At 33.9% G+C, this 26135-nt stretch overlaps 1 protein-coding gene across 5 annotated transcripts in view; it reads left to right on the forward strand.

Moving 5' to 3' along the window:
• VPS13B (vacuolar protein sorting 13 homolog B) overlaps positions 1 to 26135 on the forward strand; it is a 778894-nt gene that overhangs the window by 103925 nt on the left and 648834 nt on the right. For all 5 annotated transcript variants that reach the window (XM_027131500.1, XM_027131499.1, XM_027131497.1 and 2 more), the window contains one exon: positions 23593 to 23774. In XM_027131500.1, the coding sequence (XP_026987301.1) occupies positions 23593 to 23774 (182 nt within the window). The remainder of the gene's footprint in view (positions 1 to 23592; positions 23775 to 26135) is intronic.

Genomic DNA, 26135 nt, shown 5'->3' on the forward strand with positions numbered 1-26135 from the left:
ACATAGTGGCTGGACAAGGATTCTCATGGAGGGTTATTTGATTCCAAAGTCCTTGATCCCTTCCTTACCCGAAAGGAGTGAAGATATAAATTATCTTTTGTTAATCATCTTTGAAAAGCTCAATATACTTTCTTGCCTTATAGTAAATATGAATTTCCATGTGTAGAGAGGCTAGTTATGATAGTACGGCTAGTAAGTCTGAATTCTCCTAGTAGCAATTAATAGTATATAGATATTACTATGCTGCTAATCTCGTAGAATTGAAGTTTATTAGAGTTAGGTGGAATCTTAGGTATTATCTCAATTTCTGAGACTTTATGACATAGCTTTGATTTATGGTCATCTATCCAAGGCTTGAACATTTTATTCAAAGGGAGTTAGCTACTTTCTGAGGCAGCCAGATTCATTGTTGGGCAGCTCTAAAGCTCTTTCTCATATTGAATGAAAATCTGTTTCATGTTTCTTCTTTTTCATAATTATTGCTTATTTATGTCATGAGCCATTTTCATACTCATAGGAATGTGGGAAAACACGTATTTCTTTACAAGATTAAGGGATCCATCTAAGTATCCATTCCTTACTTAGCACAGTGCCAGATAGCTTGGTTTTGACTAGTGAAGTTATTGAACAGTTTATTTGTGGGAGGAAGATGCTTCTGTGGAATCTGTGTTTGAGTTCAGTGTTAAATGGGAAATACAGGATTTGGTGCTAGTAGGTTCATGGTATTGATAGGGAGAGGTGATCCTTTTGCCTCCCTGAAATGGAAACTGAAGCAGCCATTTTTCTGCTGTAACACCAGAGTAAATACTTTTAGCTTTAATGGAAGCTGGGCCCTTCAAGTATAAAAAAAATGCCCATAATATTTATTAGCAAACAGAGAATAAGTAACCCACCCAACAGGACTGAAAATGGTGTTTGCTTAACTGCCCAGTTTGAGGCCTTAGGAACATAGAGTTGGGTGTTTTTAATGTTCCTGAAGATAGATCTTTTTAATTCCCTTGTTTCCAAAGCTGTGTGTTTATTTTCATCTGTCTGCTTTTGTGACTCAGATTCACATTCTCTGTAGCAGAATGTCTTAAAACTGGTAAAATTTAACTGAGATGTTAGTTCTCTTATCTCCACTTGAGTGGCAGCAGCCTGATTTTCAGCTTTGGTTCTTCTGGCGTCTGGAATATGATTTCATGGAATGTTTTGAACTGAAAAGAGACACCGACATCATCTATTACAATCTTCTCATTTCAAAGATGAAAAAACTGAATCCCAGAGAGGTCAAGTTACTTAGTTAAGAGCACACAGTTAATATCAGTACCTCGATTTGATTTTCATTTTCTTGATTCAGGGCTCCTTCAGCTGTATCACACCGCTTTAAAAATTATTATTGTTTTAATTTTTATCATGGTAAAATTTACCATTTTAACCATTTTTAAGTGTAAGTTCTGTGGTATTACGTACATTCACGTTGTTGTGCTGCTGTTACCACTATTCATATTACCACTATCCAGAAATTTTATATTCTGTACCCATTAAAACAATAACTCCCATTCCTCCTTTCCTTCAGCTCCTGGTAACTACTATTTTACTTTCTGTCCCTATGAATTTGACTATTTTAGATGCCACATGTAAATGGAATCATTGAATATTTGTTCTTTTGTATTTGGCATATTTCATTTAGTATAAAGTTTCAAGATTCATCCATGCTATAGAATATATCAAAATGTCTTCCCCTCCCCCTTCCCCCCTCCTTTCCTTCCTTTCATTCGTTTTTAAGTTTGAATATTTCATTGTATGTAAATACCACATTTTGTTTATTTATGCATCAGTGGACATTTGGGTTATTGCTACCTTTTAGCTATTGTGAATAATGCTGCTGTGAACATGCATGTACAAATAATCTGTTCGAGTCCCTTCTTTCAGTTCTTTTGGGTATATACCTAGAAGTAGAATTGCTGAATCATATGATAATTCTGTTTAATTTTTTGAGAAATTGCTATTCTGTTTTTCACAGTGACTATACCGTCATTCCCATCAACAGTGCACAAGGGTTCCAGGTTTTCCACTTCCTTACCAACTCTTATTTTCCATTTTTTGATGATAGCCATCCTATTGAATATAGAATTATATCTCATTGTGGTTTTCATTTGCATTTCTCTAATGATTATTGGTTTCTTTTGAAGTATAGTTTGCATACAGTAGTATGTTAGTTTCAGATGCACAACATAGTGATTCAGCATTTAAATAAATTATGAAATGATCATGGTAGGTCTAGTGACCATGTTACCATACAAAGTTTTTACATTATTATTGATTATATACCTTATACTGTATATATATCCCCATGACTTATTTATTTTATGACTGGAAGCTTGTACCTCTCAATCCCTTTTACCTGTTTCACCCAACCCCCTACTTCCGCCATCTTTTCAAGTGCTTATTGCCATTTATAATCATCTTTGGAGAAACATATATTTAAGTCCTTTGCCCATGTTTAAATTGGATTGTTTTTATTGTTGATTTGAAGGTGTTCCTTATATATTCTGTATATTAATCCCCTATTATATATATGTGATTTTGTAAATTTTTCATCCAATTCTGTGGGACTGCATTGCTTTTCAATGTTAAGTCTGTCTACTTTAACTCCAAAGCCAGAAGCTGAGTTTATCTCCTTTATATCATTTACTTTTTGTTTGAAATGTTAACTTTTAGATTTGACACAGTTTTTCTTAAGAATTGGTATAGCTTAAGCAAGTAAAACGTGGTAATGTGTTTATTTGGAATAGGTCTACTTAATTTGGGGAAGAGAAGAAAGAGATGAATTTGTTAGAATTCTTTGGGTTGTTTACAAGTTTATCTTCACAGTATTTTTTGCTCTTACTGTTTGTGAGATGGCTTACTTATAATAGATTGTTTTTCTACAAAATGATTTTGTAACTTTTTGTGGTATAGGGAGATCTTTTTCTGCTTAATTTTCTTCTCATGTTTTAAAGTTATATATCTGTTAAGCTCTGCAAAAGGTAGATGTAGTGCTTGACATATGGAATTTATAAGTCTTTAGGTTATAGACAAGTTCAGTACTGCAAAATAAAACAAAAATTAAAACAAATGAAACAAGTGAACAATTAAATCAAATGACCATTCACCTCATTACTTTCTTTTATTCGGAATAGGTTAGGAGGACATAGAAGGTTTTAGAAATAGTAGGAAGGTTGGGTTCTTAGTACCTGTTTTTAACATGAATTTATAAATACCTCATGGTTCCCATTCTGGGTGGACATATATATATGTCATGTTTTGAAATCCATATGCATATTTGCTTCATCACCTTTTTTATTAGCAATAAGATGTATTAATTATGGAAACTTTTTAAAAAAATAGGTAGTGCTAAAGGAATCCAAAATTATTTTCGTGAGTATTATTTATTAAAAAAAATACTATCATAGGCCTAGTGCTCATTGCTATTCAATTTGAAATCAAAGAGAATATTGAAATATAGCTCTTTGAAGTATTATCAAATGGTAAATCAGTTCAGCCAAGGCACATACTCTGATTACAAATTATTTCTCTAGTGATAGATATTAACATTGAGTTTAACAATCTGATGATAGAGAATATGTTTTAACAAATACAAGCAGATATGAACACTTATCTGTGTATAGTCACATAGCTAAACATTTCAGGATAGACTGGGATTCATATGTTAGTTTCTGAAAAATCCAGCATTGTTTGCTTTTTTGCTCTGTCACATCCTCTTGAAATGGACATACATTGCAGATACAGGTTTCTGTTTCAAAGATAGGTGAATCAAGTGAATGAAAGAGAGGCGAATCAAATATTTCTTCATCAAAGTAAGATTCAAACTTATCGAAATATGTGAATGGCATCTATTCCAATCAAATAGCTGTACAGTTCTTAAAAATTTACAGATCTTTTAAAGAAGCTTAGGGAAGTTTGAAAGTGAGACATACAGCAGTCTTCATTTGTCTTTGACTCAATTCATGCATTCATTTTGTATGTCATCTTTGAATTTCCTTAGAAAATACATTTTTTTGCCCATCTGAAATTTTAGATTGAGCACACAAGAATGTCCTATCTTGTGAGACCCTAAGTGTGGGGTAAGTCCAAATTTTACAGCCTTAAAGGAAACAAAATATGCGTGCTTTATTTTATCTCATTAGCCTATACGTTAGAGATGGTTAAACATGATCACAATGAAAATAGCCCATCTGATCAATTTCTCCATTACATCATATGGTAAATTTGATTTGGACAGTTCATAGTGCAAACTGTTCTCATTACAGTTTTCTTTTTTGATTTGGATAACTTGCTGAATTTTTTTTCTTTTTTACTGTAATAGCTCCCTTTGTAGCAAATGGTTAGGTCTTACTTATATTGTTTACTAAGGTGCTGTATTTTTATATGAACTGTAATCTCAGGTCAGGCATACAACAGTGGACTCATGCTGGATGCTCTGTACTTAATGTAACTTAATCTTCCATCTTATGGGATTCTGTGTTGTGTGACTTGCCCTATTTTGTTAATGTAGCCATTTTTTCATTATAAATCAAGCATTTCTTTGAATATTTCTTAGAATCTTTTTTTGTTTTGCTCATACTGTTTTTGTCTTCTACTGTCTTTTTTAAAATGCTTAATTCTTCTTTTGTGTCTTCATCATGTTGATTAAAGCAGGGAAGGCTGACCAGAATAGACAGGATGCATATTTTCTTCAATTTTTGAACAGTGTTCCCTAATCCGTTACAGTTTTTTTTTGAAACTCCAGGGAGGTTTTCCACTATGTTTGTCTGCCTTTTTGCATACTTGAGCTTGTTCTTTATTATTCATTCAGGTCTATTCCACAGATAGGTGATGAATGCCCACTGCATGCCATACACTCTGCAGGGCCTGGCTAGAGATGCACCAATAAATAAAATAGGCAAGATACCTGCCCTCATGTCAGCAGAGAATACACAATAAATTAAAGGAATTTTAAGGAGAGAAAAACTGCTTTAAGAAGCAGTGTATATTGTCTTTTAAAATCTAATTATAAAATTGTCCTTTTTGCTGTTTTGGGCCTTGGAAGGAGATGCTTACATAGTTTTTAACTGCATAATATTTTAACATTATTCAATATTTTTCTGTTAAATTTTATTAATGATTTATGTTTGAAGTGAAAACCATCTAATTAGTATTAAAGCAAACAGTGATTGGAACTGAAATATAGGTTCCTACAGATAAGTGAAAACTAGTTGAATTAATAAATTAAACATACTGTTTTTTTATTTTCCAGCTTTCTATAAGCTTTTCTAAAAAATTGATTTCTCAGCAGTTATTTTAACATGTACACAGTCTCCAGTATTTATGGAGGTTAACTTATATTAAGGCCTTTAAGACCTATTTATAAAATGCACATATTTTTAAATTGTATCCTTGCTTTATACTCTTAACATCCACTCTTCTACATTATAATGTTTAGTGTGAATACATCTCAAAAATCCATAAAGTCCTTCTAATTAAAAGCTTTATTTATTGTATTAAGATAAATATGTTCATGTGAAGATATATTCTTTGACTACAAATTACTGAGATTAATTTTTCTGGCAGGACTTTCAGAATATCATTACTTCATCATCACAGCTCATGCTGATAGTTACTTTCTGTATTCATTGAGAAATACTTGTATTTCTAATTTGCATATAATTTATATTTGAAAAACTCATGAACAGTTATTTTTCGCCTTATGTGTCTGTGAGAAATTTGTGAGAATTTTAATAATATAGATTTAATATTAATAGCATATGTGTGCCAGAAGCAGTGCTAAGTCTTATATGCATTATCTCTTTAATCTTCATAGTAACGTTATGAGAGACATACTATTATATACATTTTATGCATATCTTTGTCTTAGCTTCTGAATACTAATACATCTATAAATAGTTAAGCTAGAATTCAATTTTAGGTTTATTTGAATCCAGACCCAAGATTAGCAGTTCCTTCCACCATTGATGAGAGAGTGTATTGCAAGTTGGCATTAAGATCGCATCCTTAGACATCATTTTATAGGAATAGCTTTGCTAACTTGTATTTATGTTACAGTTTTATTGAGGCATACTTTATATAATGTAAAATTCACCCTTTTCACGTGTAGAGTGTAGTGATTTCTAGTGACTTTACCAAGTGGTGCAACTGTTAACATAAATCAGTTTTAGAACATTTTCATCCCTCCAATAAGATCCCTCTTAACCCATTTACATTTAATCCCCATCTCCAGCCCTAGGTCATCACTAATCTTCTTTCTTTCTCCATATATTTATCTTTTCTGTCATGTAAATAGAATCATACAAAATGTGGTATCCTGTTTCTGGCTTTTTTCACTTACCATAATGTTTTTGAAGATCATTCTTGACACAGCATTGTCAGCAACTAACTTGTCTTTTATGCTACATCTCTATGTTGCTTTCTTTACCCAGGTAAAATGTATTGAGGCTTACAAATAACTGTCCTTACTGTTATCCAGAGATATTTAAATTACAGAGTTGGATGAGGGGTTTTAAAACCTTGTTACAGTTGCTGCTGTTAACTGTGGTGTTCTAAGAATATCCTTTTGTGTCATTAGCCCCTTCTTCAATCTCAAGTAGACATAAACATTTGCCATAATTTTTGAGAAATTATAGAGGTGGGGTTGGTGTTTGGACTCCTTCTTGCTCTGTGATTATTGGTATTAAAACTCATAAATATAGAATTTAATCTGTATCAGACTTGTCTGTCTTTCTCAGGGAGATGAATAGCTGGTAGTAGGTCCTTTTTTTTTTTTTTTTTTAATCTGTGGTAAATTAACTCACTTTGAAAATGCCTAGTCTTGTCATTATAGCACTTTATGATTTTTGCATCTTGACTATTTTTATTTTTCACATCTGCATTTATGCCCCAGGACCTAGCATATAGTTGACTTTCAATAAATGTTAATTAAAATGAACCAAATTAGAATTTAATTAATTTAATAAATATTTTAAAATCTGTTAACTTATCTTTTGAAGAGGACAGCAAAAAAGAACAGGTGTAGTCAATCATATTAATGTTTAAGGAAGAAAAGGTAGGCAAACTACCCAAACTCAGTTTCCTTTTTTTGTTCATCTTTACTTTTTTTTAAATAAGCGAAGCTCTAATATTCTAAAGCAACTATTCTTATAGATTCTAGCATCTAAAGAGAAATATAAGTTAAATGAACCATTTTTGAATATCTTACGTTTTTATTCTCTCTGATAAATGCAAACATTCAGATATATGAGTGCTCTTGGAGTTTCTATTTCTAGATGTTAGTTTCTTTTTAGTTTCACTATGTTTTTTCTTTTAACTATTTTTTTGGAGGAATAATATTTGAAGGTGAATACTTAATTTTTAATACTTAATTTATTTCTCAAAGTATTCTTATTTTATTCTCGTAAACTCCCTGTGAGTAGTTTTAAAAATTACAAAAATGCTTAGGGATCTTGTTACACCTGAAAATACCATATAACTGTAGCAAGCTTTCATAGTACTTTGGAGCTGTGTAGAATGTGGTTTATAAAGTTCTCTTTAATGGTTTATAATATTAATTATACCAGTGTTTTCAGTAACATTTTCATTTTAAAATTAGACTATAATTTAAATACAACAAAGTTCAACAATTTTATGTGACAACAATTCAGTGATTTTTGACAGATGTATGTAGTCATGTAGCCATCATCAAAATCAAGATATGGAACATTTCTATCACCCCCAAAATTTCTCTCTTGCATTCAGTTCCTTTTCCTCTCCCTGGAGTTTGTCAGCTTTTGGTGAGGGCAGTTGGCTCAAGATAAAGGTAATGGCCTATCTCGATTCCCTTGTTGTAGGCTGACCAGGGCATGATTGGCTGGCAGCTTGTTAGCTAGTTGCCCTGCGGATGCATCTTTTGCCCTGCATTCCTGCAGGAATGTTTGAAGCCGAAGAAGCCTGTCTGTGTGGTGCATTGCAGCACTCTGGCACCTGGCATCTGAGCTGTGGGACTCAAGCAGCCAATGGAGAGCACGGAGATTTCTTGCCACGGCTGCCATAAAAATTTCTTAAAAACAAAACAAAACAAACAAACAAAACCCTTGGAGAGCTTGACATGTGTCCCTTGAAGTTGGGTGGCCACAACAACTATGTATGTCTCATATGTAAACAACTTCTAAAAGTCAAAGTCTGACTGGAGCTGCTCGTATAAAAAGAGAAACACGAAGTCTGCAGAAGTCTGCAGTAGGAATGAGTCATTCATCTACCACGGGCGACCAGAGGTGCTTGTTTTTCAAGAGTCAGTCATGGCCCCTGCAGAACTGAGCTAGAGCTGAGTCCTTCTAAAAGGAACCCCACATGCGAGGCCTAAATGGATGGTGGACGTCAACTCAGTAGAGCGTCTTTTTGCAGTAGAAGCCAGGAGCTGCGGGAGGAGTCACCTATGAGGAGAGAGTCGACTGTGGGAGGTCACAGGTTTTAAAAAAATATTTCAACCAAGAGCAACTTCAACAGAGAGTTTCTGATGGCAGTACCAGAAGCTTCTTCTACGCTTTCCTTTAAAATGGTAAATGACTTGATGAGCAACATTTTTAATGCAGAAAAGCGACACCTGCCAACAAGCTGTGAACAAACCAGCGCTAAACATGCAAGGTTATGCAGACGCCAAGAACTAAACTATGAATTCCTAGCTTTAAAAATTCGAACTAAGGTTTCTGAGTGGAGAGCCCGTCGTTTTTCTGTGAGACTCATCTAGGTCTTATTTTCTGCGTGAGTAGAGGGCACTGGTGGTCTTCTAATGTCTAGGTCAGTGCAAGGCTAAATACCAAGACTTTATGAATAATTAAGGGCTTCCTATCAAAATGTTTGTTCAGCTTAAGGACAAAGGGTTTCTGTTTTCTGGTCTTATGGAAGAATGCAAGGGTTTGATTGGCATAGAAAGGAATGTGGGGACAGTGCCGAGAGGGAGCCAGGGGGAAGGGCCCTCACCTCCACGGTCAAGTGCCAGCACTTGATCTGGGCCAGTGCCCAGGAGCCCCAAATCTGCCTCTAGTCTGGGGAGTTTGTTAGGAAGTAGGATTGGGCCTTTAAGACAATCTTATGTGTACCTTGTCTGCTAACAGCCTGATGATTGTTTACTAATATTCTTGCCTAAGTTATTTCACAAGGATTGCTCCCTGCTACACAGTGTTGAAATTACATTCAGAGATTAAAAAAAAAAAAAAAAAAAAGACATGAAGAACACAGCTACAAGTAAATAGCACTTATCTTTGTACTAGTTAGATTTTTCCCTTTGATTCTTTTAGCAAGGGCACAAAGAGCATGCAACATATGTTAACAACTGGAAAGTGTTGGTCCAATGAGAACAGGTTTCCTTCGATTTTGCTTTTGGAAAATTTGGTATTTTCAACATGCAATTTTATGATCAGTTGGGTATAAAGTTGTATAGGTAATTATGATCCATCTATTTCCCTTGTTAAAAGTTTTAAACTTAGTAAAATTGTTTAGTGGTAGCCAAATGAACATTTATAATTCCTTCTTAGATTATTGCCTTTAAATTTAAATTTCGGCACCGTAGAATATGACTATAAGACTTACATCTCTTTCTATGAGAAGAATAATATTAATAGTAGCCTTTTCTCAGTATTTGGTTTTACCTATGTACAACAGTGGGAGACATTTTGTACTGTCTCGATGTCAGTATATAATATGACAACATCTTATATTAGTGACAATATCTTTTAAATACATCTGTGTTTCATTATTTTTTTGGGGCTGAAACTTGAGTATATTCAAAAGAATTCTAAGTTGTTAGTATACAGTGTATTTATTAAAAGAGAAATCTCTTGGTTAGAAATCACTAAATTTAGGCTAAGTGTTGTTTTTGTTTTTAATAATTGCCTCTGAATTTCTTTCCTGTGTTTGATGATTTAATCTCTTTTAATATACTAACTTGAAATATAGGAACAAATAATCATTGGAGGTCCCTGTGCTCAAAAGATCATACAGTGCATAGTTAGTAGAAGAAGAAAATCTCTAAGAACAGCATTGTAATACTCTTGTGTAGCATTTTGTACTTATTCCACTACATACAGTGATTTATTTGAATCTCACAACCAACCTTTGGAATAAACAAGTCATGTATTATTATCTCTTTTATAGATATGGAAATGGAGGATTAGGGAAGATGATACTGTGGATCGAGAAAGATGAAATCACTTGTTTCAGTTGTTCCAGAGGTCTAGTTTAGTGTTGGTATTGGAGCCATTAATAGCATGTTGGTAGCTATTAGCAAGTTCTTGATAATAGGTTTGATTGTATTCTTTATTATGATTTATAACTTTAAAAAATATTTCCAGTTTCCTAGATGAATTTGTTAATACTTAGCACTTTTTAAGTTTCAACTGGTTAATTAGACATTTGTTTGTTTTAAAAATAACTTTTTGGTAACTATCATGTGAGAATTGTTGTGTCATAGGCCTTGGAGTCCCATTATGAGTAAGATAGGTCTTTGCTTTCCCTAATTATGTCCTTCTCCTGCCTAAAGTACTTTGCTTCTCATAGCTTTTGTGGTAAAGATTAAGATCTTTAAAACTTTCAGTGATGTCCTCCATGGTCTAGCCCCTTCTTGGCTGTCTAGATTCATCTGAGTATCTTCCTCTCTATCCCCTCCTACCTCCTTGCCTTTTTCATTGTTTCTTTTTCAACCAAGTCTTTCACCATATTGTCTCAGTAATCAATAGCCTAAATAATTTTTACTTACTCCTCAGATATTGGTCCAATTGATATTTTCTCTGACTAGATCACATCTTCCTAATATATTCTTTTTTAAAAAAATTTATTTTATTTATTTTTATTTTTGGTTGTGTTGTGTCTTCGTTGCTGCGTGCGGGCTCTCTCTAGTTGCGGCGAGCGGGGCCTACTCTTGGTTGCGGTGCATGGGCTTCTCATTGTGGGTGGCTTCTCTTGTTGCAGAGCCTGGGCTCTAGGCACGCAGGCTTCAATATTTGTGGCACGTGGGCTCAGTAGTTGTGGCTCGTAGGCTCTAGAGGGCAGGCTCAGTAGTTGTGGCGCACGGGCTTAGTTGCTCTGTGGCATGTGGGAACTTCCTGGACCAGGGCTCGAACCCATATCCCCTGCATTGGCAGACGGATTCTTAACCACTATGCCACCAGGAAAGCCCCCCTAATATTTTCTTTAATGGGCTATTTTTCCTATTTTTCACTGTAGTTTTCATAGAGGTGATTTTTACACTGTTTTTTGTGATTATTTAATAGCTTTTTCCATTCTTTTTACATTAAGTTCAGTAAGGACCATCTCTTTTTTTGTGGAGGACATTTATCTTCAAAACCTTGAAACTATGGAAAGCACAAGTAAATACTTATTGACATGCACTTGCTAATTTTTTCAGCTATTTTTGTGCTTTTTGGTGGTCTGATTGATTAGATTTTAGATTGTATGCTCTTTTGATAACCAAGTTTTTCTTCTTTTTACATACATAATATATGTAAAATGTGCCCTTGGCCAAAGCAAAAACCAATGACTTTAATTAATTACTGAAATTGAACTAAAATTTTAGTGATTTCTCTAATCAGAATTCTCAAGGTAATATTTGAATGTTTTTAATTACATATATAAGATATATTGCATGAACACACTTCCTCTCTCTCTCTTTTCCTGAGTAAACATTTTTACTTAAGTAGACGAACTGTCTATATTGAATAACTTGTCTGGGAGATGATGAGATTAATGAAGAGATAACATTTTCCTCCTTTTTTATTTAGTTTGTTTGCTACCACCTGTAGTTCATTGTAAGATTTTGAACTTTATATATTATAATAATCAAGGCATTCATTATATTTTTATTTTAGTGATAGACAAATTTTACTTCTCATTTTTTCTGTCCATTTGTTATCTAATATTTAAGTTCAAATATTTACTTCAGAAATTTGAAAAATGATAAAATATTTTCAAGTCTCAACACAGCAGGATATAATTTGTATTTTACAGCTATTTGCAAATGCTAAAATTATTGTAATTAAATAAATATAACAGTTAATACTTGTAGGGATGTTGAGAAAACAATACACTGATACACTGCCTATGAATGTAAATCTTGATTCAGACAGCAAAATGTGAAGCATGCATTAAAGAGACCAACGTGGAAGAATATGTACTGATGTACAAAGATCTTGATCACTAGGACATATTGCTTAGTCATAAAAAGCAGGCTGTAGGGCTTCCCTGGTGGCGCAGTGGTTGAGAGTCTGCCTGCCGATGCAGAGGACACGGGTTCGTTCGTGCCCCGGTCCGGGAAGATCCCACATGCCGCAGAGTGGCTGGGCCCCTGAGCCATGGCCGCTGAGCCTGCGTGTCCGGAGCCTGTGCTCCACAACGGGAGAGGCCACAGCAGTGGGAGGCCCGCGTACCGCTAAAAAAAAAAAAAAAAAAAAAAAAGCAGGCTGTAGACTTTTAAATATATATATCTCCATTAAAATTATAAGTGTATCTATGAATACATAAGATCAATAGAGGTCTGTAGGTATGTATGCTGAATTCATAAAAAGTGGTTATCTGTGGGGAGTGGAGTGGGATCAGGAGGAGGAAAGAGGAGCTTTAACCTTTCATTTTACCTACGATTTAGGTCAAAAATTTTTTTCCCCTTCCACGAGTATTGATATATTGCATAAGTTGAAGAGTCGTTGTGTGCAGAACTAAATACACATTTCTTAGTTTTTTAAACTGCTTTCATTTCTCAGTTGAGTTAGTGAGTTTTGTACTCATTTTATTTTGGAAAAAGTGATCTAATCTTATTTTACTGTACAGGATATGAGTAATAACAAAAATACATTTTTGGAACCAATTTGTACATTCAGACCTTGCATTTGGGGACTCTGTATAAATCTTTAGATCCAGCTGTTGCTGAGGATATTCTTTCAGTTGCTGTGAGGTGTGTTGATTTTAAAAGAATGGATGGTTGTTCCTGAAGTGTATGTATGGCAAAAATTTTATAGTACTGCTGTGAGTGTGAATGGATTGTTTAAGTTAGTTCCTTTGCATTGAGGAATAAGAATGACTTCCATGTTTTTTATTTAAAATTTCAAAAGAAGAATTTTTTTTATAGCAGTGCCAGATTGGTCCAAAGCTTTTGTCAGCTCCGTATTGTAATTTGTCAGCAAATGGAACAGACAGAATCTTTTAAAGTGTTTGTTAATTAGGGCATATTCATTTTCAGTCTTTGTTACTACACAATCAAGACCTACTTGTTTCTATTTCCTTAAATTTATCCTGGAGTTTTTCCAAGTTGAGTTTTAATGAGTTGTTTATCCTGCTAGTTACATTAGGATTTATTTTTCCCTAGAGAGTAATGTTTGAATTGATAGTTTTTTAAACCTATTCTGTAATATGAACATATGTTCAGACTAGGACTTCTGGATATATGAAATAGGCATTTGTTAAATAAATTATTTTATTTTCACCAACTTAATTGTTAAAATGTAGGTTTAGTGATACTTCAAAAACATGAGGTAAGTCCAGAAGTTGTTAGATAATTTTAGTATGAATTTTATTGAGCTGTTTTATTTTAAGCTGAGTTTAAATAAATTTGTAGTGGTATAAATCACAAGGAAAATTTTACTTTTATTGTTTATTTTCATTGACTTTTTAATGAGCCCCCCAAATAGCTTAAAGTTGTAAAAGCTATTGATAAAAAATTTCTGAGGCAAATACAGTATGATGGTATGGTTTGATGAAATGGATACATAGGTGTTTATTATTTTCTATACTAGTTAACCTGTTGGAAATATCTCAGCATTGACAAAAACAAAAGAGGAAAAAACCGCTCTTCATTGATATTGTTATACTAGCAGGTACATTCTATAATTTACCATCTATTGCCAAATCATTTATAAATGGTTTATTTTAGTTCAAATGCTACTGGAATATTAAACAGAAGTATAATAAAATGTACTTTTATTTGCAGTCAGTTATAGCTGGAAAATAAAACAAACCACAAAAGCATGCCATACGTGTATGCTATAATTTACTTGTTTATTGTTGAATTCTGGCTTTTGTAAAGTGAGTTATTTCCTTTGATGTTAAATTAAATTGAACCTGAAGGAGAGAACTGTCCCCTACTCTTGGGCAGTATTAAAATGTAGAATAAATTAATCTTTTTGAATTTGCATATGTTTAAGTTTTTATTCAAGTCTGTGTTATCCATTTGGGAATCATTTTATGTGACATTTGATGGCTTGAAAGAGTACCATATACAGTAGCTGAAGTTTTTATGAAATAAGTAAAGACCCACTTGTGAAAAGAATCCTGACTGTAATTTTGCCTTATAAGTAATTATTGCTGTAGTTACAAGAACATGGCTCTTACTACACCATAGGACTTCCTAAACACCAAGGAATATCTGGCTAAAGATAAAGTGGCTAGATTAATTATACATTTTTATATTGTAGGTTTCCAATGTCTGTTCTGTTTACTTAGTATCACTACTGGTAAACTGTTGTGCTTTTGTTTTTGTTTTGATCAAGAATTTTGAACAGAAATTTGAGAACATAGTAGAAAGAGAACCACCACTCAATTTTTAAACCTGTAATAAAAGACAAAGTGACGTAAAGAATGGCCACAATGTTAGAAAAGCAAAAGGAACCAGTAATGATAATGAAATATAAATTTATGAATTAGATTGTATTGTTTTTTCTCCTGCCTCATTTGATCTCTATTATCTTACCTGCTTGGTTTAAGGAATCTTCTATTCAGTGCATTTAAAAAATTTATTTAAAAAGATTTAAAAAAAGATTTTTGGCCCCACTGCATAGCATGTAGGATCTTAGTTCCCCGACCAGGGATCAAACCCATGCCCCCTGAGTGGAAGCGTGGAGTCTTACCCACTGGACCGCCAGGGAAGTCCCTTCAGTGCATATTTATTTCCTTGTCTATTTATTACAATCCTTTGATTTTGTGGCAAAATGTGACCAGGCTTGTGGATTGAACGGTAAATCTAGGTAGAGCCACATATTGCTATTAAATATTTGAGAGCTGTATGGACAGGGTGGTAGATGTGTTAATGTGTAACTGTATATTTAAATTATGAGGCATGCTAATTAAGAGAGACAGGTGATCCCAGGGTTTTGTTTTTATTTTGTTATTTTCGAGTGAGAAAGGGCAGTCGTTAGTTGCTTGGACCAGTGTTCCTCGGAACAGAGTTCTGAATACTTCAGGGAGGTTTTAAATTTTAATTGAGATAAAATAGCATAAATTTACTATTATAATTATTTTAAACTGTACGATTCATTGGTTTTTAGTATATTCACATTGTTGTGCAGTCATCATCACCATCTAACTCCAGAGTATTTTCAAAACTCCAGAAAGAAAACCCTGACTCTATCTGTGATTCTGGATGGAGAATGCCACATACAATATGTGGCATTTTCTGTTTAGCTTCTTTTACTTAGCGTGTTTTCAAGGTTTCTCCATGTTGTGGCATGTATCAGTACTTCATTACTTTTTATGGCCAAAAAATAACTACTTTATAGTGATATACCACATTCTGTTTATGCATTTATCAGTTGCAAGTTTGGGTTGTTTCTACTTTTTGGCTAATAAAAATAATGCTGCTTTGAACATGCATATATGAGCTCCAGTATGAACAACATTTTCAGTTCTCTTGGGTATATACCTAAGAATATAATTGCTATATTTACCTTTTTGATGAACTGCCAAATTGTTACACACAGTGGTTGTACTGTTGTATACGTCTACTTCCAATGTATGAAGGTTCCAATTTCTCCCCATCCTTGCCAAGACTCATTATTTTCTGCTTTTTTTTTTTCTCTTTCTTCTCCTATTATGTCTATCTTAGTGGGTGTGAAGTGGTATCTCTTTGTGGTATTGCTTTTCATTTCCCTAATGATGTTGAGCATTCTTTTAAGTGCTTATTGGCCATTTGTGTAAATTCTTTGGAGAAATGACTGTTTATGTGCATTTTTAATTGGGCTGTATATCTTTTTGCTGTTGAGTTGTGGGAATTCTTTGCATATTCTAGGCACTAGACCCTTCGTAGATATATGATTTGCAGATGTTTTTTGTCATTTTGTGTGTTGTGTTTTCACTTTCTGGATAGTTTCCTTTGATACACAAAAGTTTTTAAATTTTGATGAAGTCCCATTTATCTGTTTTTCCTTTTGTTGCTTTTGTTTTTGGTATCATATTTAAGAAATTGTTCCTTAATCCAAGGTTGTGAAGACTACACTTATGTTTCCTTCTAAGATTTTATGGTTTTAGCTTTTTGACCAATTTTGAGTTAATTTTGGTATATGGTGTGAGGTAGGGGTCTAAGTTCATTCTTTTGTATTTCAATATGCAGTTGTTCTAAAACCATTTGTTAAAAAGACTGTTCATTCCCCACTTATTGGCCTTGACCATTTGTCAGAAGTCCATTGACCATAGATGTATGGGTTTATTTCTAGACTCTCAGCTCTAGTGCACTGATTTATATTTATATGTGTATTTGATTGCTGTACCTTTGTAGTAAGTTTTGAAATTGGGAAGCATGAGTCTTCCAACTTTGTTTTTCTTTTTCAGGATTGTTTTGACTATTCAAGATTCCTTGTAAATCCATATGAATTTAATTAGTTTAGGATTAGTTTAATCATTTATTCAAAATAGATGGGATTTTGATAGGGATTGTATTGAACCTATAGCTGAATTTGGAGAGTACTGTCATCTTAACAGTATTAAATTTTCCAATCAATAAACATGGGATGTCTTTCCATTTATTTAATCCCTTCTTTAATTTCTTTCAACAGTGCTTTGTAGTTTTCAATGTAAAAGTCTTACACTTCTTTGGTGAAATACTTATTCCTAAGTATTTTATTCTTTTTGTTGCTATTATAGATGGAATAGTTTTCTTAATTTCCTTGTCAGATTGTTCATTTTAAGTGTATATGGGTATAAAACTGATTTCCATGTAGTTACCTTGTATCTTGGAACTTAGTTGAACTTGTTTTTAGCTCCATTCATTGGGGGTGTGTGTGTGTGTGTGTGTGTGTGTGTGTGTTTATAGTTTTCAAGGTATGAGATCATGTCATCTGTGAGTAGTGATAGTTTTACTTCTTTTTCTACAATCTGAATGCCTTAAAAATTTTTTTTGCCTGGTTTCGTGGCTAGAACCTTTACTGCAATGTTGAATAGAATGGCAAGAGAAAAATACTTAACTTCTTCCTGATCTTGGAGAGAAAGCTTTCAGCCTTTCACCACTAAGTATGATGTTAGTTGTGTGTTTTTCATAAATGTCCTATATCATATTGAGGAAGTTCTCTTTAGTGTGTTGAGTGTTTTATATTATGAAAGAGTATTGGATTTTGTCAAGTACTTTTTCTGTGTCAGTTGATATGGACATGTTTTCTCCCCTCTTCTTTCTATAAATATGATGTATTGCATTGAGTTCTTGAACCATTCTTTTATTTCTGGGATAAATTTCAGTTGTCATGGTGTACAATGCTTTTAATCTTCTTCCAAATTTCATTTACTGGTATTTTACTGAGGATTTTGCATTTATGTTCACAAGGGATATCGATGTGTAGTTTTCTTGTGTTGTTTTTGTCTGGCTTTGGTACCTGGGTAATACTGATGTTATAGAAGAAATTGGGAAGGATTCCCTTCTGTTCTTTTTTGCAAAAAAGTTGAAGAGTATTGGTATTTTTTTCTTCTTTAAATGTTGGTAGAATTCACAAGTGAAGCCTTTTGATCCTGGACTTTCCTTTCTTGGGAGATTTCTACTTTATTTTTGAAGAATAGTTAAGTCGGAATTATAATAATTATTATTTTTAAAATAAATTTATTTATTCATTCATTCATTCATTTATTTATTTATTTATTTATGTTTGGCTGCATTGGGTCTTCGTTGCTGTGCGTGGCCTTTCTCTAGCTGTGGCGAGCTGGGGCTACACTTCGTTGCGGTGCACCGGCTTCTCGTTGTGGTGGCTTTTCTTGCTGCAGAGCACGGGCTCTAGGTGCACTGGCTTCAGTAGTTGTGGCATATGGGCTTCAGTAGTTGTGGTTCATGGGCTCTAGAGCGCAGGCTCAGTAGTTGTGACGCATGGGCTTAGTTGCTGCACGGAATGTGGGATCTTCCTGGACCAGGGCTCGAACCTGTGTCTCCTGCATTGGCAGGTGGATTCTTAACCACTGTGCCACCGGGGAAGCCCTGGAATTACAATTATTAATTGACAGTTCTTTCTTTCAGAACTTTGAATATTTCATCCCACTGCCATGTGGCCTCCATGGTTTCTTCTAAGGAATGTCTTCAGAGCTCAACCAGGCAGTTTTCAACTCTGCCACCTTTTCTTGTTGTGCATACCCTGAAAGTCAGCCAGAAGTGAGAGCTTAAGGCCTTTCTCTTGTCTTTTCTCTGCAAGTGCACAGTGCTTCTTAGCATGTGTGTGGCCTTCCGTATTCCCAGGAAGGTGTCTGAGCTTTTCAGTGTTTTTATTCCTGAAAGCATAATTTCCCAGCCTTTCTAAGATTTTGGTTAGTCTCTTTTTTTCCCCCTTGTCTATCTATTATTCCAGGCAGCAAGGACTATTGCAGTACATTTGCCTGTAAATGTTTTCTACAAATGCTCCTGGGTAGTTGTTTTAGTATTGGGAGAGTTCTGAATTAGGAGAGAGAAAGCAGGTTCTTTGAGTTGGTCCTCCAGGTAGCCACCAGACAGGTCAGAACGAACAACCACAATTTCTTTTTTTAAGTTCATAAATTTATTATTTGTTAATAAATCTGGCAGTCATGGCTGTTAATTTTTCAACCATGCATATGAGACCAAGAAGCACCAGAGCTCTTCCACTGACTTGACATTGAGATCCTACAAATATTTATATCTTTTAGGAATACAGAGATGTCAAGTGACAGTTTATCAAGAAGTACAGGTCATACTGGGGATAAGGGCTATTTGGTACCACTGCTGAGCCTGGGGGCCAGGGGATGTAACATGGGTAAATAAAAATACCACAAAGTTCACTGTTCCTACTGAGATTGAGCTGTTTAAAATTTTTTTTAGAATTTTACTTTATTTTTATTACGTGTTCCCGTGTTTGTTGCAGGCTTTTGGTTAGTTTCTAGAGTTCTGAAAAAGTTGATTTTTGACAGTTTTTGCCAGCTTTTGTGTTGCTTTTATGGAGGGACAGACTTTTGGTATACCTTACTCTACCATCTTCGTTGATACAATTCCTCTTTTGGAGGTTTTAAGTGAAGTTTCTTTCTTTTTGTTTTAATTTAAAAATGTTTTAAATTGAAGTATAGTTGATTTACAGTGGTTCAGCATAGTTATTCAGTTGTATAATATGTGTGTGTGTGTATATATATATATTCTTTTTCAAATTCTTTTCCATTATAGGTTATTACAAGATGTTGAGTATAGTTCCCTGTGCTATACAATAGGTCCTTGTTGTTTATTTTATATATAGTAGTGCGTATCTGTTAATGCTAAATTCCTAATTTATCCCCCCCTTTCCCCTTTGGGAACCATAAGTTTGTTTTCTATCTCTGTGAGTCTATTTCTGTCTTGTAGATAAGTTCATTTGTATCATATTTTTGATTCCATATGTAAATGATATCATGATATTTGTCTTTCTTTGTCTGACTTAAAAGTGAAGTTTATGTCTATGAGAAGGTAAGAAATCATTTGATAATTCAGTGTCGGAGCAGGGAGTGGAGGTAGTTTGTTACATTGATAATGCTCATTTTTAAAACATTTTAAAAATGTTTTATGAAATTAATTCATTTTGACATAGTTTGTGATTTCTATAGTCCATTCTTGAAGTATTGCAGTTTCTTAAATTCTTTTTTTTTGAATTTTTTCAAGCTTTTAATTAATTAATTTATTTTTGCTGTGTTGGGTCTTCGTTTCTGTGTGAGGGCTTTCTCTAGTTGTGGCAAGCGGGGGCCACTCTTCATCGCGGTGCACGGGCCTCTCACTATCGCGGCCTCTCTTGTTGTGGAGCACAGGCTCCAGACGCGCAGGCTCAGTAGTTGGGGCTCATGGGCCTAGTTGCTCCGCGGCATGTGGGATCCTCCCAGACCAGGGCTTGAACCTGTGTTCCCTGCATTAGCAGGCAGATTCTCAACCACTGCGCCACCAGGGAAGCCCCCTCTTAAATTCTTTTGAAAAAATAATGATATATATATCTCAAAGGACCAAGCAAAACAATAGAGACATTTATATAGGGAAAAAAGGGAAAAGATCACATAAAGTCATCCTCTGTTATCATCTTCCAGCAATGAATATTATCAATAATTCTATCCAGAATTTTTTATCTCAACATACAAACACATGCAGACATACTTTTATGTGTGGGTAACCCACCACTTCCTGCCATTACATGGAACCATGTTACAATGCAACTACATACATTTTTACCATATTTCAGCATATCCTTTCATATCAGTAGGTTCATCTAACTTCATTCTTTTTAATATCTGAATAGTTTTGCCTCAAGTCAATGTGTCAGAATTTATTCAATGATGAGATTTTCTCAGGTTTAGGCTATTTTAAATAATGCTGCAAACACTGTCTTTGTGTAAGTATTCTTGCAGGCTCGTGTGAAAATTCTTTTCTGATAGATTCCTAGAAGATGAGTTAGAGTCTGAGAGGTCTTGCTAATCTGAGAGGTTAAAAGAGTCATACATTGTTTTAGTTTGAATTTCCCTTTTTACTGGTGAGGCTTAAGAGTCTTTTCATGTTTATGGGTCATTTCTAAATATAACACCTGCATTTTTTCCTCAACCATTTCAGTGTATCTCACAGGAATCTGTACATAACATTGTTATAGCACTCATTATGTTAAATTATAATTACTGGTTTACTTGTCTCACAACTAGATTCTGAATTCTTTGAGTGTAAAGATAGTGCCTGTATCTTCAGTTCCTAGCAAAGAACCTTGTATCTGTTAAGCTTTAAATATTAGGTGTAATTGATTTTCACTATAGTCATCTGTGGTAGATTGGGCAGGGATAATTATACTTGCCTTTTAAAGAGGGAAGTGAAGCTCAGAGAAGTTATATATATCTTTTTCCTAAAAACATGAAACAAATAAGTGATTTCGCCAGAATTGGAATTGATATTTTAAAAATTTCATGTCCTACTTCTAGTACCTTAAATGAAAAACTTTGAAAATGAGGTTAAAGAGATTTAAAAATAAAAGTAAATTCAAGGAAAGTGAACCCTATGGAGTCAGACTTCGATGCAGTCTCAGATGAATGGCTGTGTAAAGCCTATTCAGGTAATTCTTATGGATAAAAACCTTGGAAAACCAACTTAATTAGTGAATTAGGTTATTATCAAACTGCTGCAACCACACTGCCTTCCTTGCCATTGCTTGGACTTGCCAGGTTCAGTCCTACCTCAGGACCTTTTCACAGACTGTTCATCTGCCTGAATCACTCTCCAGAGATATCCACACAACTGTCACTTACCTCCTTCAAGTCTGCTCATGTCTTGCTTGGAATTAAACCTATCCTTTTAATATGATCTACCCACCATATATGAAATTGCTCCTTCTTCAGTAGTTCCTATTCCATGCTCTGTTTTTCCATTCTCTTTTTCTGTTTCCAAGAGCATTTCTCTTCTAACTTCCTTATATCATTTGTTTACTTATATTGATCAACTTTTTAATTTGTTTCCTGTCCCCATTAGAATATAAACTATGAGGACACTGGGATTTTAATTTTCTGTTTTGTTCATTGATGTTTTAAAACAGCTAAGATACTTCCTAGGTAGCTAGTGCATGACTGCTACAGAATAGGCAATTAATAAATATATGCTGATTTTATAGATTTTCTAGAGAACAGCTTTAAAATGAAGCTTGAAGACCAGCTAGGCCTAATCTGAGACCTAAACAGTCAAAGTCCCAGCAACATTATAGCTCATTTTTTTATAGACCTAGGAACTGCAAAGTAAAAATCCAGTCTTAACTTTGAAGGACATTAGGTTTATTAGCAAGGTGGTTCTCAGCTGCAGTAGCAATGGCTAGAAAAGGAGCCCATTGACTTGAAAGATGACTGAAATTAAAAGTATACCTGGAAAATACAAAGGTAACCAATTGACATGAGACTCTGTCAGTATCTCAACTGTATAGGACTATTGCTTGAAATTCCTTTATATTCTTCTTACGGTTAAATAGTGCACATACGCTGATTGTTTTTACTAGTCTGTAGTGGACAGGTGGGAGGATAGTATAAAACAAGGGAAGTTCTGGAGAAGGACTGGTTCCTTCATGTTACATTTATTGGAATGAATGCCCGTAGAATTTTTTTCTTTATCTGCTCTTTTCTCCAGGAACACTGATTATTTTCTGTCATCCATATCAGTGTCCTTTTCTAAAATCATTTTATACTTTTTCAAAAGTTTTATCTTATGTGACTTTCTGAATTTTATCTACGATGTTCTTAATTGTATTTTATGTTTTTAATTTCTAAATATTTGAGGATTTTGCAGATACCTTTCTTTTATTAGTTTACAGTTTAATTCCATTGTGATCAGCACATATACTCTGATTTCAGTCCTTTTAATTTTATTGAGACTTGTTTTTGTAAATGTAAATTGGTGCAGCCACTGTGGAAAACAGTGTGGAGATTTCTCAAAAGGCTAAAACTACCATATGACCCAGCAGTTCCACTCCTGGGTATATGTCCAAAAAAATAAAAACACTAATATGAAAAGATATGTGCACCCCAGTGTTCATAAGCAGCATTATTTACAGTCACCAAGATATGGAAACAATGTAAGTGTCCATCTACGGAGGAATGGATAAAGAAAATGTGCGTACACACACACACACACACACACACACACACACACACACACACACTGGAATACTACTCAGCTGTAAAAAAGAATGAAATTTTGCCATTTGCAGCAACATGGATCAACTTGGAGGACATTATGCTAAGTGAAGTAAGTCAGACAAAGACAAATACTGTATGATATCATTTATATGTGGAATCTAAAAAATACAACAAACTTGTGAATATAACAGAAAAGAAGCGGACTCACAGATATAGAGAACAAAGTAGTGGTCACCAGTGGGGAGAGGGGGAGGTACAAACTGTTGGATGTAAAATAGGTTCAAGGATGTATTGTGCAGCATGGGGAATATAGCCAATATTTTGTAATAATTGTAACTGGAATTTAACCTTTCAAAAGTGTATAAAAAAATTTAAAAAAGGGAATAAGGCAGATCTGTTAGTAAGTCCTATTTTAAGTGTTAATTAGTACTATTTTCACTGTTATTTTTGATGATTGACTTGATTTAAAAAGTGTAATGCTTGAGCTGAATATATGTGTATGAATGTATGTGGACATTATTTTAGTTTGTATTTTTATTTTTTATTATTGTTAGAGGTTCTGAAATAGTGAAACATTTAAAGTTAGTAGAATTGTGTATCTCTTTGATTTAATTCTAATTAAAATAATTTCTGTGTATACCTTTTCTTCCCTTGCATCCTAATTTACTTTATATGGTGTTGTTTATAAATGTTATTTAATATATTGTTTGTTATGCTTTGTATTTTCTTATGCAGGACCAAAAGATCTCAGATTGCTATAACTGAAGGTATATTTGAACTTCCAAATCTCACAGTTCAAGCTACAAGAGCACAGACACTTCTGCTGCAAGCAATTTATCAAAGTTGGTCTCATATTGGAAATGTCAGCTCTTCAGCAGTGAATGAAGCTTTGATGAATGAAGTTTTCCAAACTATAGGTAAGAACACACTCTTCTTGACAAGTGTATGGAAAACTCTTATTAGAGGTGACTAATATTTTATCATTCAAATTCATGTGTATAGTATGATCAACTTAAATTGTAGTGTATTTCTATGAAAGCAGATTTTTATAGCGCCTGTGTAAAATCCAAGATATGAGTTAAGCCATTCAGTTTTGTTCTCTGCCACCAACTTGTGGATATATTTTGTAGTTGCAAGAGATTATTTTTCACCAGCTCCTTGTACAATTCATCCTTTGGCCTTACTTGGATAACTTTTGAGGGGATCAGTCTGTATGTTTGAAATGATAACCAAGTCAAGTATAAATACAATATGTTTGATTATGCTGGTAGAGTGGAATAAAATTCTTAATTATAGTACTTTAGCAATTCATAAGCAAGTTAATTTTTTTAATGTGGAAAATATTAGTCTTACACCCTGAATGAATGAATTAACTATGGAAAATTAAAAATCTGCTTTGATGCCAGTTTATTATCTTCATCTTATCACTCACTTTGTAGACAAACAAGAAAAATTGCAGAAGGCTTGCTTCTTTTAGTTGTTTCAGCTCAAAATAATGTTACTTTTGCAGTGACACAAAAAGGATATATTTTTATTAAGTGCAATCATGCTTAAAATGATAACATTATTTTTATCTTATACCTCATTTGTTTATTAAAATAAAACTGGTTTTGTTGTTATATGATGCTTTCTAAGGTTTTAAGTTTAGACCTTACTATGGGGAATATCTTATAAATTCTTAAAAAATGCATTTTAATTAGAGCCTTTTCATTTGATATAGCCATTGCCTAATGTAAAATTGTACAGTTGTTTTGGAACAGGTTTTTAGGATTCTGTAAAGAAATGATGGGACAAATGTTTCATTTGTTTAGAAGTTCTTAACTTGGGGCTTATGAAAGGGCTTCGAATTCTGTGAATACCCTGAAATAGTATGCAGATCTTATGTGTGTATAAACATATACCCCTAAGGTCACACATATTTATGTTCTCTTTTTTAGTTGATTCTTTTATTAAATGTAGTGAGTCTATTCCTTAGAGAGTCTTTTGACACATCTATTTTTTCTTATATTAACATAGTTACAGTTAGTTTTTGTTTGGTTGGTATTTGATATAGTTCCTTTTGCATTCTTTACTTAAAATCTATGTGTTTTTATCTTTAGGTATATGTCCTGGAAATAACATATAACTAGATATTATAGATCAAGTTTTCTAATTTGCCTTTTAGCTAGTAAATTCAATCCATTTATACTTGTGACTATAGTTTCCTTTTGTCTTTGTTTCTATCATGTTACTGTTTTGTTTCCTTTTATACTGATATAGCTACACTACTTTTTAAAAAATTGCTATTATTTCTTACTTAATATCCTCTTTACACTTGGAATTTGTATACTCCTATTGAATTATTATTTTTTAAATTTTTTAATTTAATTTAATTTTTTTTATACAGCAGGTTCTTATTAGTCATCCATTTTATACACATCAGTGTATACATGTCAACCCCAATTGCCCAATGCATCACACCCCCACCCCCACCCCCCCGCAGCTTTCCACCCTTGGTGTCCATACGTGTGTTGTCTACATCTGTGTCTCAACTTCTGCCCTGCAAACCGGTTCATCTGTACCATTTTTCTAGTTTCCACATATATGCGTTAATATATGATATTTCTTTTTCTCTTTCTGACTTACTTCACTCTGTATGACAGTCTCTAGATTCATCCACGTCTCAACAAATGACCCAATTTTGTTCCTTTATATGGCTGAGTAATATTCCATTCTATACATGTACCACATCTTCTTTATCCATTCGTCTGTCAATGGGCATTTAGGTTGCTTGCATGACCTGGCTATTGTAAATAGTGCTGCAATGAACATTGGGGTGCATGTGTCTTTTTGAATCATGGTTTTCTCTGGGTATATGCCCAGTATGGCATTGCTGGCTTATATGGTAATTCTATTTTGAGTTTTTTAAGGAACCTCCATACTGTTCTCCATAGTGGCTGTATCAATTTACATTCCCACCAACAGTGCAAGAGGGTTCCCTTTTCTCCACACCCTCTCCAGCATTTTGTTTGTAGATTTTCTGATGATGCCCATTCTAACTGGTGTGAGGTGACACCTCATTGTAGTTTTGATTTGCATTTCTCTAATAATTAGTGATGTTGAGCAGCTTTGCATGTGCTTCTTGGCCATCTGTATGTCTTCTTTGGAGAAATGTCTATTTAGATCTTGTGCCCATTTTTGGATTGGGTTGTTTGTTTTTTTAATACTGAGCTGCAGGAGCTGTTTATATATTTTGGAGATTAATCCTTTGTCCATTGATTCGTTTGCAAATATTTTGT

This window comes from Aethalodelphis obliquidens, unplaced genomic scaffold (genome assembly GCF_003676395.1).
Source record: "Aethalodelphis obliquidens isolate GAN/ISIS:26980383/991018 unplaced genomic scaffold, ASM367639v1 scaffold39, whole genome shotgun sequence".
Taxonomy (NCBI): domain Eukaryota; kingdom Metazoa; phylum Chordata; class Mammalia; order Artiodactyla; family Delphinidae; genus Aethalodelphis; species Aethalodelphis obliquidens.